General features: G+C 42.0%; 1 protein-coding gene across 1 annotated transcript in view; it reads left to right on the top strand.

The window, feature by feature from the left end:
• Positions 1–17922, top strand: part of DAAM1 (dishevelled associated activator of morphogenesis 1) — a 191731-nt gene that overhangs the window by 118303 nt on the left and 55506 nt on the right. The window contains exon 4 of the mRNA XM_062210082.1: positions 16613–16684. Within this exon, the coding sequence (XP_062066066.1) occupies positions 16613–16684 (72 nt within the window). The remainder of the gene's footprint in view (positions 1–16612; positions 16685–17922) is intronic.

Below are 17922 nucleotides of genomic sequence, written 5' to 3'. Positions count from 1 at the left end.
ATTTGAGTTAGTACAACATCTTATATAGCCAAGACCAGCCAATCCGGTCAAGGGGCGGTCTATGCCCCAACCAATCACAGCCTGTTGCCAGGCAGTTTCCAAAGCCATCCAATTACAGCCTGTTGCCAGTCAGGCTTTTGTCGCCAGGCAGTTTCTGTAACCATCCAAACACGGCCTGCTCTGTTGTCATGTGGTTTCCTCTGTTGTCATGTGGTTTCCGGAGCCATCCAATCACGGCCTGTTGCCAGGCAGTTTCTGTTGTTAGCTGCCATCTTGGCATGACCTTTTCACCTCAGCAGCCATCTTGGCATGAACTTTTCGCCTTAGCGGCCATCTTGATATGACCTTTTCACCTCATTCCACCACACAATCAATTGCTGAATTTGGTGGTTATTGATTCTTTGGTCTGTAAACACTGATTTATTCCTTATAGCCCTATAAAAACAGTGAACTTGTCTGCTTTGTGGATACCATCTCTCAGTTGTGCTCCAAATACTTTCAATCTCTTCAGTGAGCAAACCCCTGACCCAAGATCTTCTTTTCCAGTAGGTAGGGAACACCAGATTTGAAGAGAGTGAGTGAGAATAACCTTATGTTTGTGTTCATTTATAATCATCCACACAGCAAAAAATAAGTAAGTGATATATAGCTGAGAAAAAGTAAGCTATATTGGTTGGATTAGCCCAATTACTGTAAAGTCATGGGGGGGGGGCATGGAGGTTGTATGTCCTGTGGGGCCCTATTTTCCCCTCTAAACTGGGGAATACAGAAGCAACCCTACAGCTTTCACTTGGTGCTTGTCACTCCTGCCTTCTTCGGTGCTCCAGTGTGGGGAAGCTCCTGCCTCAGCTCCTAACCCTGGGAGAGACTTGCAACTTTATGTTTGAATGGAAGTCCTAGGAAGGTAATGATTCTCAGCTGCCCCCCTCCCCAATCGATAATTCTTGGGCAGGTTCCTTTGACAGTGTGGGTCCTTTGCAGAGGTAGGGGTCCATGACTGTCCCAGATCCTCATCACCAGTGGTTTGCAGAACCAAGGTCCTGAGCATGACTATGTCAAGTCGTCTGTGTCCCCTGCCTGTTAACATTAAACTCTGTGGGCACAGCTCCCATTCATTCCCCAAATCCTGCAATCTGCTGATGTGGAATTGCACTGAGCATGAACACAGGCTACTGGTGTCCCACAGTGAGTTTGGTGAGAGAACCTGAATGGTTTCAGTGACAGCTCTATCTCTGATGGAAAGGAGCATCACTATATCTGACTACTGAGAATCCACAAGTTCTGGTTACCACCACCCCAGAGGGGCTGTCCAGGGACATACAGCACAGGAGATATGCCAGACCAACGAACACACTTTGTAACACTATTTCTTTCAGACTCTGGCCGCCTGCCCTGGTTAGCTGAGTGGACTACAGATAAACTTGCTGCCAGCTCTGGTTGAGGTTGTCTTGATTGCTAACTCTGAATAGTCATGGAGGGTGGAAGCCTGGAGCACTTTGGGAAGCATTCAGAGGTTATGAATAGTTGCAATACCAAATAGACTGGTAATTGATAGGCAAAGTCGGTAATGATCTGAGATGAGAGAATGAGGTGTATGTGGCAGGTGTTTGCTGTCCTTGTCCTTGTGAGCTTTTTGCCCCTTGATGATGGTCAGATTTAAGATGCACATTCTAAGCTGCTGCTTCGGCAGGCATCTCCCTGGTTTGCAGCACAGTCTGCAAGTGCCGTGGACCTACTTTCGTAGGAAGACTGCCCCAAATCTGCCTACCTTCACAGATCCAGAAGATGAGTTTGTGAAGGAAATGCCCCTCCTGAAAGAGAAGTGGGCAAAGAACAAAAGAAAAAAAAATACTTTTGCTGTGCCATATATATATATATATATATATACACACACATACATACATAAATATCTATATATATATATGTGTGTATATACACACATATATAAGCTCTGGCACACCAAATGCTATTGAATTAATCGCATTCTTGCTGTATTTCACAACTTCTTTGAAAATAAAAAGTTTTGAGATTCCAGTGTAAGTTGGAAAGTACCACTTATCTTTTCTGAATTTGTGATTTTTTAAATTTTTTAATTAAACTTTTATTTAATGAATATAAATTTCCAAAGTACAGCTTATGGGTTACAATGGCTTCCCCCCTCCCATAACTTCCCTCCCACCCGCAACCCTCACCTTTCCCGCTCCCTCTCCCCTTCCAATCACATCAAGATTCATTTTCAATTCTCTTTATATACAGAAGATCAGTTTAGTATATATTAGGTAAAGATTTCAACAGTTTGCTCCTATATAACCACACAAAGTGAAAAAAATACTGTTGGAGTACTAGTTATATCATTAAATAACATTGTACAACACATTAAAGACAGAGATCCTACATAATATTTTTTTTAAAAAAAATTTTTTTTTAATTGAGAAGCAGAGAGTCAGAGACAGCTATGCAGAGATCTCCCATCTGCTGGTCACTCCCCAAATGCCTGCAACAGGTGGAGCTGGGCCAGGCCAAAGCCAGGATCCAGGAATTCGATCCTTGTCTGCAATGTAGGTAGAAGGAACAGCTCCTGCCTGCCAGGACACACACTAATAGGAAGCTGGAATTGGAAGTGGAGTAATGGCTTGAACCCAGGCACTCTGATATGGGATGTGGGCAAATGCCATCCCATGTCACTAATTCTTCTAATTTGGAGTTTTCAAAAAACTATATGCTCCTAGGACCTGTCAACTTGTCGCTTTAGGAATGAGTTACAGTAGAAAGTCTACTGAAGAATACCAACGTTAAATTAGGCTGTCTTAAATTCCGTTATTCTTCACTGTGTATCAGTGGGACATTTGAACAGACTGAAGTCAGTATCCTTTTATTTGTCCCCATAGAAAAGGAAAAGCATTGTTTTTTACTCAGATGTACTTCCCGTATATACACATTCAGATATTTCTGAGTCAGTGACATCTCTCAGTGAATGCTTTTCTTATTTTTTTGCCAAAACTTCTATCATTAGTTCCATAGTACAGTCAATGGTGGCTTAAAATTAGAAATACAGTTATGGCTCTCCTATGAAACAATTTAACCCTGTATTAGCATTTGTTGAAGTTACCCTGAGAATACTTCCCTGTATGGAAAATGGCTTTATGTGCTTGCTGTTACCCCTGGTTCTCTTCTTAGTTTAATTATTGTTTTCCAAAGGGTCCTCTGTCATCATAGCTGCATGTTAAGCGTTATATTACAAATCGTAAACACACTTTGATTGTTTTCCCAAGAGCAGGTCACAGAACATCAAAACCTGCTTTACGACATTCTGGAAGGCTGGTCTGGTAGCAGCAAATCTGGTAGCAAGATGTGAGGCAGCAAAGGCCATTGACACCATTGATTGAATTTCCACACTGCATGAGGATTTAGTGATGTGTGTCCAAACAAGTTAATTTACAAACCAGCTGGACCAAATCGTACCTAGGTCTGTAGCACTAAATGATGACATGTGGGTCAAAGATTTGACTCTTCGCAAGCTACATAAAAGTAATTAATTTTATGTCACTACACACCATCGTGTGCTTGCTGTGGAGCAATAGGGGCTTGTATCACTCTGGAAATAATAATTGGAGATGTTTCTTTTTCTTTGCCATGAAAATGAAGGGAAATTGCCATGCAAAATTGATGTCAGATGTTGGAGTTGTATTAATTGAGATTTTTAGACTTCGGTTGTCTCCCACACTGTGAAGTTCTTTGCCAAAGAAATGACTTGTTAAAATAAATAGGCAAGTGGACTGGACTCGGCGGTCAGTCTGCCTGAGAACCGCGGCTGCTTGCTTAGCTAGTCCAGCATGTGAAATGCTCCCTCCGCCCCTGAATGCTGAGTGTAGGACTTTCAAGACTGCAAATCTAAAAAGTCAGCTGAGGAGAAAAGGAGGGCGTGTTGGAGCACGTGGCTCCCGAAGCGGTTGAGAACCGCAGTAGCGCTGCTGCTCCTCCCCACAGAGCAATGAGATCTCTTTAAAAGGGCACTCTTGTCTTGCTTTTCTGGAAGGTGATTCTAGGGAGAACGAACAAAAATGATAGCTGGCTAAGAAGTAGCATAGGCCTGATCTTTTCACGTGCCGTCTCGTGTGTGACAATTCAGAATATTTTGATGATTCTTACTCATGTTAATAAAGTTTATGATATGTAGAAAATACTAAAATAAGAGTTGATGCTATAAAGAAAGTATTTCAAAGCATTTTTGCCAATGGAGTTTTGGGAATGCTTGCACTTAATCTTTTCTATTTATTTATTTGAGAAGGTAGAGTTAGAGAGTGAGAGACAGAGAGAAAGGTTTTCCATCTACTGGTTCACTCCCCCAATGGTTGCAGTGGCCAAATCCAAGCTGATCAGAAACCAGGAGCTTATTCCAGGTCTCCCATGTGGATGCAGGAGCCCAACCACTTGGTCCATCTTCCACCACTTTCCCAGGCCATAAGCAGAGACCCGGATCAGAAGAGGAGCAGCCAAGACACAAACTGGTGTGCCCATATGGAATGCCGCGCCTTAGGTAGAGACTTAGCCTACTGCCACAGCGCAGGCCCCTGCACTTAATTTTTATGTTTAAATGAATTGCTGCACTGATAAAACACTGGGGCCCAGTAATAATGCAGAAAGCTCATTATGCTCGACTGCTTCTCTTTAACCTGATAAGAGAGAGTGAGGCGTGCCAACAGGTGCAGTTCTTGGTAGCTACACTTGTAAAGAACTAGCCCTTATTTTCAGAATGCATTTGTGCTCTGAGAACCTCCCAGTTCTGAAATGTGGAAACACGAGAGTCTAGTATATGCTAAGTGCTGTTGTCTCATGTTCATGAATTAATATCAAGGAGAGCAGGGAACTTAATTTGTATATTCCAACACCTGGAACAGAACTTAGCCCATTATAGAACTCAATAAATATTTGTTGCATGACAAAAACTATGAGAAGAAAAGCATGTGACTTTTTTTCTAACAGCATTCAGGCTTTTTTTTTAAGAAATTTATCTGAAAGGTGGAGTGACAAGGAGGGAGAGAGAAAGAGTTAGGAGGTTGAGGGTGAGTAGAGAGAATCTTACATCTGCTTGTCGGGGCCTGGCCAGGTTGAAGCCTAGAGCCAGGAACTCAGGTCTCCCACATGGTTAGCAGGAACCTAAGTACTTGGGCCTTCATTTGCTGCCTCCCAGGCACATCAGCAGGAAGCTGAGGTGTGGCTTGATTCCGGGCACTCTGAGATAGGAGGTGGACATCCCTTAACCAGCTGTGTCCCAACACCCACCCTACAAATTACTTTGTAGACTCAATTCAGCATTGTGGATTATGAGCATGATATAAAGAGGGATTCTGGTCCCGTCCTGCCCTTGAAAATCTCTGTGTGTAGCACTTTGGCAGTGCTCCAGAGTTAGGTCCTCTATAGTATTTAGATTGTGCAGCACCAGTGCGTCCTCAAGGGGTGTGGAAGAACGTGTGTGACTCTAACTGGCATCTGGCTCCAGACCAAACTGTTAGGGCATGGTAGTCAGGATCTAAACCCAAACACAGCTTTTTTTTTTTTTTTTTTTTGAATAGTACAGAAGCCTTAAGAGTCCCGGAAATACTTGACCAACAACTTCCTGAGAGAGGACAGAGGATCAAGTGTGAGTGGGATGGTAGGAGCTCTGGAGTCTCGGGGTGGAGACCCAGCGATGTACAAACAGAAACCAGGCCATGAGGCTGAGCCGAAGCAGCAGGGACAGATGGGAGGCAGGTGTTCTCGAGTAGGAGCTGTAGGCGAGCTGCCCCTTTAGGTGTGAGTCCTGCAGCCAGGCTCTGCACCAGGAAACACTAGTCATATGTCTTTTATTTGGCTAAGCTGCAGTTCTGTTGAGTTGGAGGAAATTTACTGAGTGTTCTGTCTCTAGCACTCTTCTGAGTTATCTGTACTTTTCATTGTCTTTGTGCCAGTTCACAAATCTATAAATTTAAAATTTATATAATTTTTTTTTTTTTTGACAGGCAGAGTGGATAGTGAGAGAGACAGAGAGAAAGGTCTTCCTTTTTGCTGTTGGTTCACACTCCAATGGCCGCTGCAGCCGGCGCATCTCACTGATCTGAAGCCAGGAGCCAGGTGCTTCTCCTGGTCTCCCATGCGGGTGCAGGGCCCAAGGACTTGGGCCATCCTCCACTGCACTCCCAGGCCATAGCAGAGAGCTGGCCTGGAAGAGGGGCAACCAGGATAGAATCCGGTACCCCAACCGGGACTAGAACCCGGTGTGCCGGCGCCGCAAGGCGGAGGATTAGCCTGTTAAGCCACGGCGCCAGCCAAAATTTATATAAGTTGAAAAAAACAACTCAAGTGATAGCACCTCAAATGATCCTTGTCTCTTGAAATGGAATTGTATCTGACAATCACCCCTTAACCAATTTTGCTTCTCTGTAAATTTCTTCCAACATTCATGATGCTTATATATTGCTATTAATTCTCTTTTGTAACAAAGGTACAAAAAGTTTATTGTTTAGTAACAACTTCAATAAACTCTGACATGCATTCATGCCATGCTTCTACCTTTTTAAAAACTGTCATGTGTCAACATAGAATTGTTTTTAAATAGATAAAAATGGCGTTATTTCTAAAATGTGGCTTAACTGCACCCAGTGTGCTGAGCTGGTTTTGGAGTTGATCCTGCAACACCAAGTGACCAGAGGATGAACAGTCAAGGCTCCCCATCCCAGGCACCAAGGTGTCGCTTGTCTGGCCCTTTCAACATAGAATTTTAAACTTAGAGAATTGATAAAGAAGATCTAAATCACCGTAAATGATCTGAGGTCTTGAAGAATATTCTTTTGTCATATACAGTATGATACCAGGAGGCTCTTTTTGGGATAACCTGGCATTCTGTGTTGGGTCTACCAGGCCTTATACCTGCAAAGGCCAGACAAGGGGAAGAAATAGAGCTCTCAGGTCAGAGAAGGTATAGGCTTTGCTTGACACGTGGAAGAAATTCCCACAGTGTATGAAGGGGTGGGTAGAGCAGAGAGGAGCTGAGACCACAAAGCTGTAATCTGGAGACTTGAAAATGCTATAATGGGAGGTAAACTTTCTACAGTGTCTTCACGGATAAGGAGCCTGGATCTCATTCACAAATTTTCAATTCTTTTTGCTTATAAGCGTGCTTCACATAGTTGTTTGAAATATATATTATCTTTTAATTTCATATTTCACCAACTTCTGAAGTATCTTTATATCATCTTCAATCTTATAATAAGAACTTAACTATTCAGTTTATGGCCAATGTTGCTGAAATATGTATCCTATTCTTGTGAACCTCTACTTCATATGGAAGGTGCCTTTAATCTTAAATCGTGAACATGATTTGTTATGAGGCCTCTGGAGAGCAAGAGTTTATCTGTTTCCTCTTGGAGAGACATTTGGGTCAGAAATTTTCCATTTGTCCCCTTGGTAGAGATGCCTGGAATTGTGTGTCTTGGACACAAGCAGGTGAGAATGGCCTTTCCTAGGAATTTAATGTTTGTTGGTGTCATCTCTGGAAATAGATGAGGACGTGAGGCTTTGAGAAATGTATGGTGAAAGTCCGAGATTTCCTTGTGAATTAAACAAAAATGTGTGCTGTACAGCCAGTGGAGAATGTTTTTGGCTTGGTAAAGAGATTTGGGGAGGATATATTACTTTGTTCAAGTTGTTTAAACATTTGCTGAGTGGTTGTTCATAGGAGAGGTCAGACTTGCTCCTTGCAGTTCCCAAGGACAAAACCAAGGCTGGCAAGTGGTTGAAATTACAAAGAGACATCTGTCAATTCAGTATGAAGAGAATTTTCTAACAATCCGTGAGAGCATGAGTTCTGAAAGATAGTGGACCTCTGGAAGCCTCTCTGAGTAGATGAGGTATCACAAACTGGTAACCTTTCTAAGGGATCCGTGTGGGGAAACTGACGAGGGTGTCTCTGGGTCAAAGACCAGCTATGGAATCCTGTGACCAATAAAAATGTAGATATTTTATAACATTAGGAAAAATGGGAAAGAAGTTTATCCTTCCATGATTCCAAAGACTAAATACAAAAACAATTATTAATTACCACAAGTCATTCTCAAGCCTTTCGGGAAGAATGACTGACGTTCTGAGGCTTAGGATGAGATGTTGGATTTCCTGGCAAATGAAGAAGCTACTGTTCTGTAACTATTCTTTGTGTGGGCTCAGCCGGATTTGGGCAACAGATGTACTTGATGCATCATTGTGGCAGTGGCCAAAACATTGAACCAGAATTGGCAATCCCAGGGACAACATGTCTGTATCAAAATGGGACAACCTAGGAATTATTTTCTGAAACCAATCGTCGTCTTTTCACAAACTTCAGAAATATGATATGGACTTTGCCCACTTCAGGGGATTAAAGGTACGTGCTAAAAGGAGTGAGGGAAGTGACAGTTTGGGGAACTGAGGTTTATAAGAATATTTTTGTCATGTGTGATATGATGATGGACCTCCTAGCTCTTCTCTTCCCAATGAAAGAAGAACAAGATAAAAGGATGGGGGGATGTCTATCAGAATTCAAAGCACGTAATAATGCCTTGCTAGTTCTAGAAATAGGGTAAATGTAGATCGTGCTTCTCCAGAAACAGTGCAAATTACTGGGAAAATTCCAAATACTGTATGAGCGGATTCCGATTTATGGCTGGGGCTTGTTAGAGGCTGAGTGGATTCAGGGAGAGGAGAGAGTATGGGAAATAGTTACGATTTTGACGTACTGTGCCCCTCCTCAGAGCCGAGTTCAATCTAGGGCTTGACAAACTGTGGCCAGGGGCCACATCTAGCCAGTTAGCTGTTTTTGCACAGAAAGGCTACTGAAACGTGGCAGTGCCCATTTGTTTAGGTGTCATCTATGGCTGCGCTCAGAATACACAATGGCAGAGTTGATTATTGGTGACGGACTGTGTTCTGCAAAGCCTAAAATATTATTTAGCCTTCACAAGGAATGTTTGCTGACCTCCAATCTATAAGGTTGGCCCAGGTATCTTCATGGCCACCTTTTGAGAGGACATTGTTTATACAATTATTGAGCAAGAAGAGAAAGCTAGCAGAAATGATTAGCACAAATCCCACAAAATGTTTTTTCACTTTCCATCTTATCTGCTCTTGCTTCTATGTTGCTTGGACTTGGTTCCATGTTGACTCTGATTCTTTATAATTCGTGTACGTTCTCTTAGATGCCACGCCTCACATACTCAATAAGCTGTTTGGGCCCATCTGTCCTTTTTCTGGGACTTTTCTATAAAAGTGCCAGGCAGAGAGTAGGTTTTTTAATGTCAGTTGTATTCATTAGTGTATGGGGCTGGGCCTGTGAAATGCAGTGCACTAACAACAATTTAATGCAGTAAGGTGATTATTTTGCTTATTAATAAGAGACAGAATTTCTTCAGCCTATATCTGGTGTCTCAGTTAACATGAATTTTCTTCTAATGGCATTTCTTTGCAAACAGAGCCAGTTTTATTAGTAACTAGCTACATTTCCCCCATAATGAAAATGATCAGAATAAAATTTATTTTGTTTTGTACTGAAACAATCCCTTTCTGCTTTTGAAACTTGGTTAAACCTTACTGTCTCCACTGGTTTTGAGAGGATACGAGGGTTCTTCACGGCTAGAGGGTTTTTAGTCAGTCCAGACACTGAAAGATGTCTTTCTTTCCTGAAAAATATTCTCTGAGAGCCTCACAGATTAGTAACAGCACTCGTGGAGATTTATGGCTCTGGTTGGCCGGGTGAGTGTTGCTGCGGCCTGAGATATGTGGTGTTGTGCACAGCCGTAGAATGTGCTCTGTACAATTCACTGACCTTTTGCTTATTTGGGGCCTTACTAAAAGCATCTTAAACTGAAGAAAAACTCTATCAGTACTTAAATATTATTATTTGAGAATTGATCCTATTAAGTAAATGTCCTGCAATAATTCCAAAAGAAGTTACCCTCATCTAAAGACTTAACTTTGTAACTGTGCTTTGAATCCCACTTGTAACAATGGAGGCTTCAGTTGCTACCAAGAAATTGTCATCAATTTCCAAGTGTGTGAGTGCAGAAATTTAGAAAAATTTAGCAGGTACATAATAAATCTTCCAGATCGCAGTCTTTGTTTGCATCAACAGTGTGTTTTAAAAACAGAACATCCTATGATAGAAGATAATTAGAGAAATTATTTTAGTTATTTTCTGTGGAAGACAAAGGGGGTGTCCTGGGAGTGTAGGACAAAGATATCCCAAATACTGTGCACTTCCTGTTACACAGACCATCAGGAAAAGCAGCACTCGTGTCCTAACACATGTCTAATGCTTTAGAACTTGGTGCTAACTGATACAGAGAGTGAGTGCAGACTGTTACCTGATCCACTCCCTAAATGCCTGGGTCAATGCCCAGAGCCAGCCATGAGTCCAGGTCTCCTGTGTGGATGGCAGGAACCCACTTACTTGGGCCATCCTCCTACCTAACAGGGTCTGTGTTAGCAGCAAGCAGGAGTGAGGAGCCAGAGCCAGGCATAGTGCATGTTTTTGGTAAAATAAATATTTGAATTATACAGAAGTTTATAAGTAAAAGATCTTTCCTATTGCTACTCAAAAGTACCTATTAAATATTGCTATTTGTGTTTCTGGAAATGTTGGTATGCTAAATGTACACATTTTTCCCTCCAAATAGGAAATAATATCTGAAGCATTTTCCCCTGAACAATATAACTAATCTTTTTTATCATTACATAATTATACTTCATTTTTTGTTGTTGTAACTTATTCAGCCATTCCCTTCTCCCTCTATTTGTTTCAGTTTTCAATCATTTGCTAGTTCAAATAGTGCTGAAGTGAAATCTATACAAGTGTGAATATGTAATTGTGGCCTAAGTTCCTAAAAGTAGATTCAGAAAGCCAAAGTACTGTTGCCTTTTAGATTTGAACAGTTGTTGCCAGAACTTGCTTTGAAATGGTTGTTCCAATATTTACAACCCCAATCGTAAGGACATAGAATAGCCATTCCTGGAGACTCTGGGACAGTGCCATTATCATTGTTGCTACCCTATGTTATACATGTTCTGTATGTCCTATTCCTCATGCTTTCTTTATTGTATTAATTTTCTACATCTTCACAATGACCCATTTGGCAAAAACCAATTTTACAGATAAGGAAATCAAACTGAATAGCAAAAAGGTTATTTAACTTGCCCACCAAAAACTCACATAGTGAGTAAGCAGCTAAGGATTCTATGGTTGGTGAGAGAAGCAACACAACCAGGTTTAGAGGTAGCGGAGAGAGATGGCAGTGCAGTGGGAGACCTAAGAGGGGCCTATAGCTCTGAGTGTTTACCTCAGAAAGAATGAAAACTGAGAAACAATGCAAAACTTCTGGGCACAGTTCTACTGGGAAAAATAACTGCACCTTCCTGAATTTAAAGAGAATGAAGAGAATCTCTTGGAATTTTATACTAGCCACTGACGAGAGATTTGGAATGGGAAGGGTGCAGTTTAGAAATGAAGAAGTGAGTTTAGAAAGACTATGTATTTCTTTACCTTCTTACTGGGTTGGATGTTGAATGACTTTTTAAAAAGTCCGTATTCTTGAAGGTCTCCTGTACCAAACAAGTCCCCTTTTCTAGCAAAGCCCCTCAACATCCAGTTTGAGATGCTGAGAGCAAAACCGACACCCTAGAAAAGAAGTTAGAATAGTACTTAGTGCAAGCCGAAAGTGAGCGTGAAGTGGAAGGCGAGTTCCATCCAGCTGGAAATCTTGTCCATGAGTAATCTCTTACACTCGTAGAGATCTGTCACCTCCTAAAGAAACTGGAAGAGTTGGAGTAGCAAGACAATAAAATAGTATCGTAATCCTCTCCCCTTCCCCATACTTGACAATGAAAAGTTTATAGGAGTCAATGAGCAATATAAAATTTTTAAATTACTGATCTTGGAAGCAATGCAGTATACACTGTTGTGTTTGACATCTAACTCTTGGAGACATGTAGAATTCTAAAAATATCAGTTAAACAATTCAGAAAGTATGTTTTGGAATAATATCCTCAGGGGCCCTGTCTGGTAATCTTTCCCTTATACTATCTCTCTACAAATAAGCGACATTTGTAGGGCCAGCGCTGTGGCATAGTAGCCTCAGCCTCTGCCTATGGCGCCGGCATCCCATATAGGCACTGGTTCGTGTCCTGGCTGCTTCTCTTTGATCCAGCTCTCTGCTATGGCCTGGGAAAGCAGTGGAAGATGGCCCGAGTGCTTGGGCCCCTGCACCCATGTGGGAGACCCAGAAGAAGCTCCTGGCTCCTAGCTTTGGATGGGCCCAACTCTGGCCATTGTGGCTGTCTGGGGAGTGAACCAATGGGTGGAAGACCTTTCTTTCTGTCTCTCCCTCTGTAACTCTGCCTCTCAAATAAATAATTTTTTTTTTAATTAAAAAAGTGACATTTGTAAATATTCTCAAAACCCATTCAATGGAGAATTTAATATCAAAATTTCTAATTCACTTCCAATTACTTAACAGAACTTCTGAAAATAGGCATATAAACTTAAATGCCTGTAACATTTTTAAGATGAGACAGGACTAGATTTTGATATGGATTTACCCTTTTGTACTTGCCAATAATTTGTCTTAAAAGAGGAGGAAATGTGTTTTGGAAGAGTAGAAGGCAGTTCATATTCTTGCTTAGAGGAAATTTCTAGTGGAATTGGTGAATGAGGTAGCTAGCCAAAAAAAAAAAAAAAAGGATAGCTATGTGTGGCTTAAGGAAATATTTGCAGTTCTAAGATCCAGAACTGCTCAATGCTAACAGCTAATTTTCAGGTGTTCTTGAGGAATCTCCATAGAGATGACCTTTAGACTGAGGTGTGTAGTAAAGAAAAGGTTAGGAAAAAGCTTTTGAAGTGCTATCTGTAAGAAGATATATAAAAACTGATAAAGAGGTAGAAGAGTTCCCATAGAAAGTCTAGAGAGAGGGGTACTGGAGTTACCCAGGGTAAGACAAAAGGCCTTAGAATTACATTCAGAAATATTGAATGTGGCAAAAAAATATAGTAGCAACAGGGGTACAGGGAAAGGTGAACTCTGTTTTGCCCATTAGCCAAGTCTGAGTTCTCTCTACAGTGAGGCGGTTACGAATGAAGTCCAGCTCTGTACTTAGTATATATGGCTTATGATCAATCTGAGATCTAATCTTGGAAAAGAAGTTGCCACCGTTCTTTCCTGTTGCCTCTGAAATTCTGACAGTACCAGCTTTACCAACTCACCTTCTCTCTCTTTCCTCTTGTTTCTTCCTTGCTACAGTTGGTATAGTGATAGTTTATCATGGGGTAGGCTGAAGAAGAGCCCAATGCTGAGAGCAGTATTAGATGGTGGTATTACTTCCCTTACAACTGATACATGTGTACAATCTTATATATTTTTCTACCTGTTTCCCAAGAACAAGTAAATAGAATTGAGATAGATGACTCAGAAAATAATTCTCATAGTATATAGGACCCAGTTGCGCTCCAGGAAGATTATACAAGGATACTTCAAAAAGCCTGTGAAACAGTGGGATTAGAAGCCAAGTTTGGGGGCCGGTGTTGTGGCACAGTGGGTGAAGCTGCCGCCTGTGATGCTGGTATCCCACATGGGCCCCAGTTCATGCCCTGGCTGTTCTACTTCTGATCTAGTCCCCTACTGATGGCCTGGGAGGACGAAGTAGAGGATGGCTCAAGAGCTTGGGCCCCTGCCACCCACAGGAGAGACTTGGATGAAGCTCCTGGCTCAGACCTGGCCATTGGGGCCACTTGGGGAGTGAACCAGTGGATGGAAGCATGCACTCTCTCTCTCTCTCTGTCTCTGTTTCTGTCCCTCTGTCTCTCCGCCTCTCTCTGTAACCCTTTCAGAAAAAGAAATTTAAAAATAAAAAGCCAAGTTTGGTTCAAAAATATTAAAATTTTTTTAAAGTCATGCATAGTTTTTCATAATATAATTTTTCATGAGCTTCTTGAAGACTTCTCACGTGCATGGACTTCACGATTTTTTGCAGCAAAGTAAATATCTTTTAATTCTATTTTCCTTGAACTTTGTGAAATCTGGTCACACAAATTTCACTTCTCTTAGCAGTGGACAACTTAGGAAAGTGTCTCCCTCTTGGCGTGCCCCAGTGTCCAGAACCACCTCTGCCCCAGAGAGCAATTGCTACATCTCCTGGCCTGTGACTTACAGCCACACAGAGTAGGGGGGAGAGTTGATGGTTACTGCGGGACACCTCCGTGTGAAAGGACCAGAACTGCACTGCAAACTGGAGCTGCACTGCCAACACGCGGAAGTGAAAAGCAGTCCCCAGGAATGGGGCGATAACAAACCGTTCATTGACGAGAAGCTTCCGCACACTTTAGCTCTGATTTTCTCGCCTCTGAGACCCTGGAAGCCTTCTTCCCCTTACTTGGACTAGAGTGTCTAGGCTCACTCAACCTGTTAGCATTATTAAAGCGTCCGACTAGTAAGGCTTTTCCTGCGGGTGTCCAGTTCCTCAGTGATCTCTGCTCTCCGGCCGTGACTCGCAGCAGGCTCTCATGGGGCCGTCGGCATACGACTCGATTTTCTTTCAGTTTTGGCGATTTGCCCTAGTTTGGGGGAATAGAAAGATCTGGCAGCTTCTATTTCATTTTATGGGTTCAAATACCATTGAATATCACTCTGGGCTTTGGCTTGTTAAGTACAGTGGTAACAGCAGGGTTTGGCTAATTGTAATACTCCAAGAGGAAAGAAGGAATCAGCATTTATACTCCCACTTTAGCTGTTTTACTCACGTGTTAAGTTATAATCAAGGACTGTTCCAAAAACTCATCGGATTTCCTAAACTTTTTAAAAAGGATGGCAGTGTGGCCCAGTGCAGCTTCCACGCCACTGCTGTAGCCTTTGTCCCTATCATCTGGCTCATGGTCTCAAAAGGAAACTCATACAACTGCCTGGGTTCAGACATCAGTTACTGCCAGCTCCTAAGGCACTGTAAGCGACACTTTGTCCCTTTGTTGTGACTACTTTAAAAACAGTTGTGAAATTACACTTTTCTTTTTATCCTACCCGAGTAGCCCAAGTAGACCTACCTGGAAAGATTGTCATAGGGAAAGTGGTTTGCGGGGTTTTGTTTTCTTTTGTTTTTGAGTTTGAGAGACTAGAACTAAAATTAAAAGCCCCACATTGAAACAGCTCTCCTGAGAACTGGGATTCTGACGCCAGTAAGCAGAGCTCTACGCAGTGAGAGGTCAGGACAAAATGGGTAGTATTTTGTCACGTATGTGGTACCGCATCTTCAGGAGGACAGGGTATGTTAGCTATATGAGGAGCTCTATGAATATGAAGCTAGGGAATAGCTGACAATTTCCTTTCCAGGCCTGTTGGATCACTGAAGGACCTCCAGCCTCCTAAGTAGGCCTAAATGCGTGGAAATTCTGACCACTGTGCCATCTTCTGATGAGCTAGGTGCTCTGGGGGAGCAGAGACTACAACCAAGTGATTTTTTTTTTAAAGATTTATTTATTTGAAAGGCAGAGTTACAGAGAGGCAGAGATAGAGAGAGAGGTCTTCCATCTGCTGTTTCACTCCCCAAATGGCCACAACAGCTGGAGCTGGGCCAATCCAAAGCCAGGAGCCAGGAGCTTCTTCCAGGTCTCCCACATGGGTGCAGGGGCCCAAGGACTTGGGCCATTTTCTACTGCTTTCCCATGGCCATAACAGAGAGCTGGATTGGAAGTGGGGCAGCCAGGATCCAAACCATGGGATGCTGGCACTGCAGGTGGCAGCTTTACCCTCTATGCCACAGTGCCGGCCCTGATTCTTTTTTTTTTTTTTTTTTTTTTTTTTTTTTAAAGTTTAGGATTGGCTGGTACAGATCTCCTATCCACAGAAGCCTGAGGACGCTGGCTCCAGGTCATCCTTGATTGTGAGCTGTGAGACTGGCTAGGGTAGTTTAACAACGGGTTTCTAAATCCCTTGAGTTTCAGTTCTTTTGAGCTGAGACAAACCACATGTTCTACCAAGCCATCAGTGTGAAGAGCTGGGCCTGGGACTAAAGTGTGTTCATTTCACTATCTTCCATTCAGTGTCAGGCCTACTTCTACCTTCATGTCTGAAATGGTACCTGGTTTGGGCCACATCTAAACGAAATCCTTCAAAATTTTTACTGACTGCCACAGTCTGAATAAAGCAACTAGAACAGTCTGGTCAACAGATTTCTTTTTTGTTATTTTTAAAACAAGTTTCTTCCTTCCATAGATTCCGTACAGGTGTGCAGTCCATCCGTGCTGCCCTTAGTGTGACACAGGACGTAGTGGCTGTTTGTCCTAAGTGCCCTGCCCAATGTAATGGTGCCTCTGAGCATAGACAGCTTTACACCTTGGTTGCCCAATTCTCCTTGAGCTGAGAGTCAGAAGTTGCCCCCTCGTCCTGTGTAACTTGGACTTCAGCACGCTCTCTCTCTGGAAAGTGGACTGGGAAGACCACTCTGGTGAAGTGGCGTTTAATGGCTTGTGCGGGCCGTTGTCTACGTGTTCCAGAAGTCACGTGTGCGTTCTTGCTGTTGTGTGTAGACATCTGGTGGTATATCACTGTCTTTTTCTTCCTTTTAGGAACAGGAAGAAAACAAGGGAGCCACAAGTTGGCCTGAATTCTACATCGACCAGCTCAACTCCATGGCTGCTGTAGGTATACTTTGTTTTATCACATGCAGTTTAAAATGCAAGTCTAGTACAAAGTATAGAGTTGCACAATAAATCTGATTAAGACCTGCTAAACGTCATTACCTTTCCAAACTCCATTCCAAACACTCAGTGTTGGAGAGGTTAGGGGAACAGGAGAAATACTTCGCACAAGCATGTTTCCTACTGTGTTTTATATAAAATCTGTACACGGTAAAATCTAATTAAGTTTAATGACATAAGAGGAACTGTAATCTGAAATATCTGGCTCACATACAGCTTTTGCAATTGCTTTTACTGATTATTTGGAGCTTTGTTGTGGCAACACTATTCTAAAAGTTAATATTTTAAAATAGTATGATTAAATGCTTCCTTCATTGTACTATTCTCACTCTTTATTACTGAGAGCTTGGTTAGTTCCTGGCTTCTTGATTTTATATGGAACCATGTGCTCTTTTATAATAGATAAAGAATTCCTGGAGTAAATGGCTGAATGGAAAGGCATTGTAATAGCACTGAGATGTCCTTGGGAAATCCTTGGTACATGGATTTTTGGTTCAGTAATTGCTCTAAATGCATTCCCAATGTCTGAAATATGCATTCCAATTACAAGGATCCCAGCCTGGGGGCACCTACTGATCACTTACTCTCTGCTGAAAATTTTAGCAGAGAATAAGTCATCAATCTCTGAGCCGTAGCAGCTTAAACCCTTTTGCTGCTGATAGAAATTTGAAGTTTCCCACAGTAGGATGCAGATTTTGCCTTAATGTACACACTCACGATTTGAAGTCAGTTATCTGAGGATATTTCAAAATTTTGTAGAAAAATAGAATGAAAAGGTAAGTAAGTTTATTTTAGTGAAAAAAATCTGAAATCCATGCATTTTTTCATAATATGCATTTTCTGTGAATTTTTTGAAGACCTCATATTCAACTTTGAGTTTATAATGTCCAATAGCTGATATGCTTCCGTAACACTTTTTTCCAGTTCTTTCCTGCCTTCTCTAGTGTCTTATATAGAATTGAATTCCTGTCCGTGAAAATGAGCATTCGAAATTGTCTAATATTTTGCTGCTGCTGCAGAAGTTAAAAGCTGATTAGAATACGTGAATCAGTCACACTGTTGCTGAACTTTTGGAGGCCTTGATCTTTAGTAACCTTCTCTTTTCTAATAAACCACCTGCTAAATGTGAACAGGGCTATATAAATTGTAGAAGAAACTAAGTAAGGTTTGGCCCTGTG

The sequence above is a fragment of the Lepus europaeus genome, chromosome 13 (assembly GCF_033115175.1).
Source record: "Lepus europaeus isolate LE1 chromosome 13, mLepTim1.pri, whole genome shotgun sequence".
Classification (NCBI taxonomy): Eukaryota; Metazoa; Chordata; class Mammalia; order Lagomorpha; family Leporidae; genus Lepus; species Lepus europaeus.
Note: the sequence above shows the minus strand (reverse complement) of the source record. Positions and strands in the feature narration are given on the sequence as shown.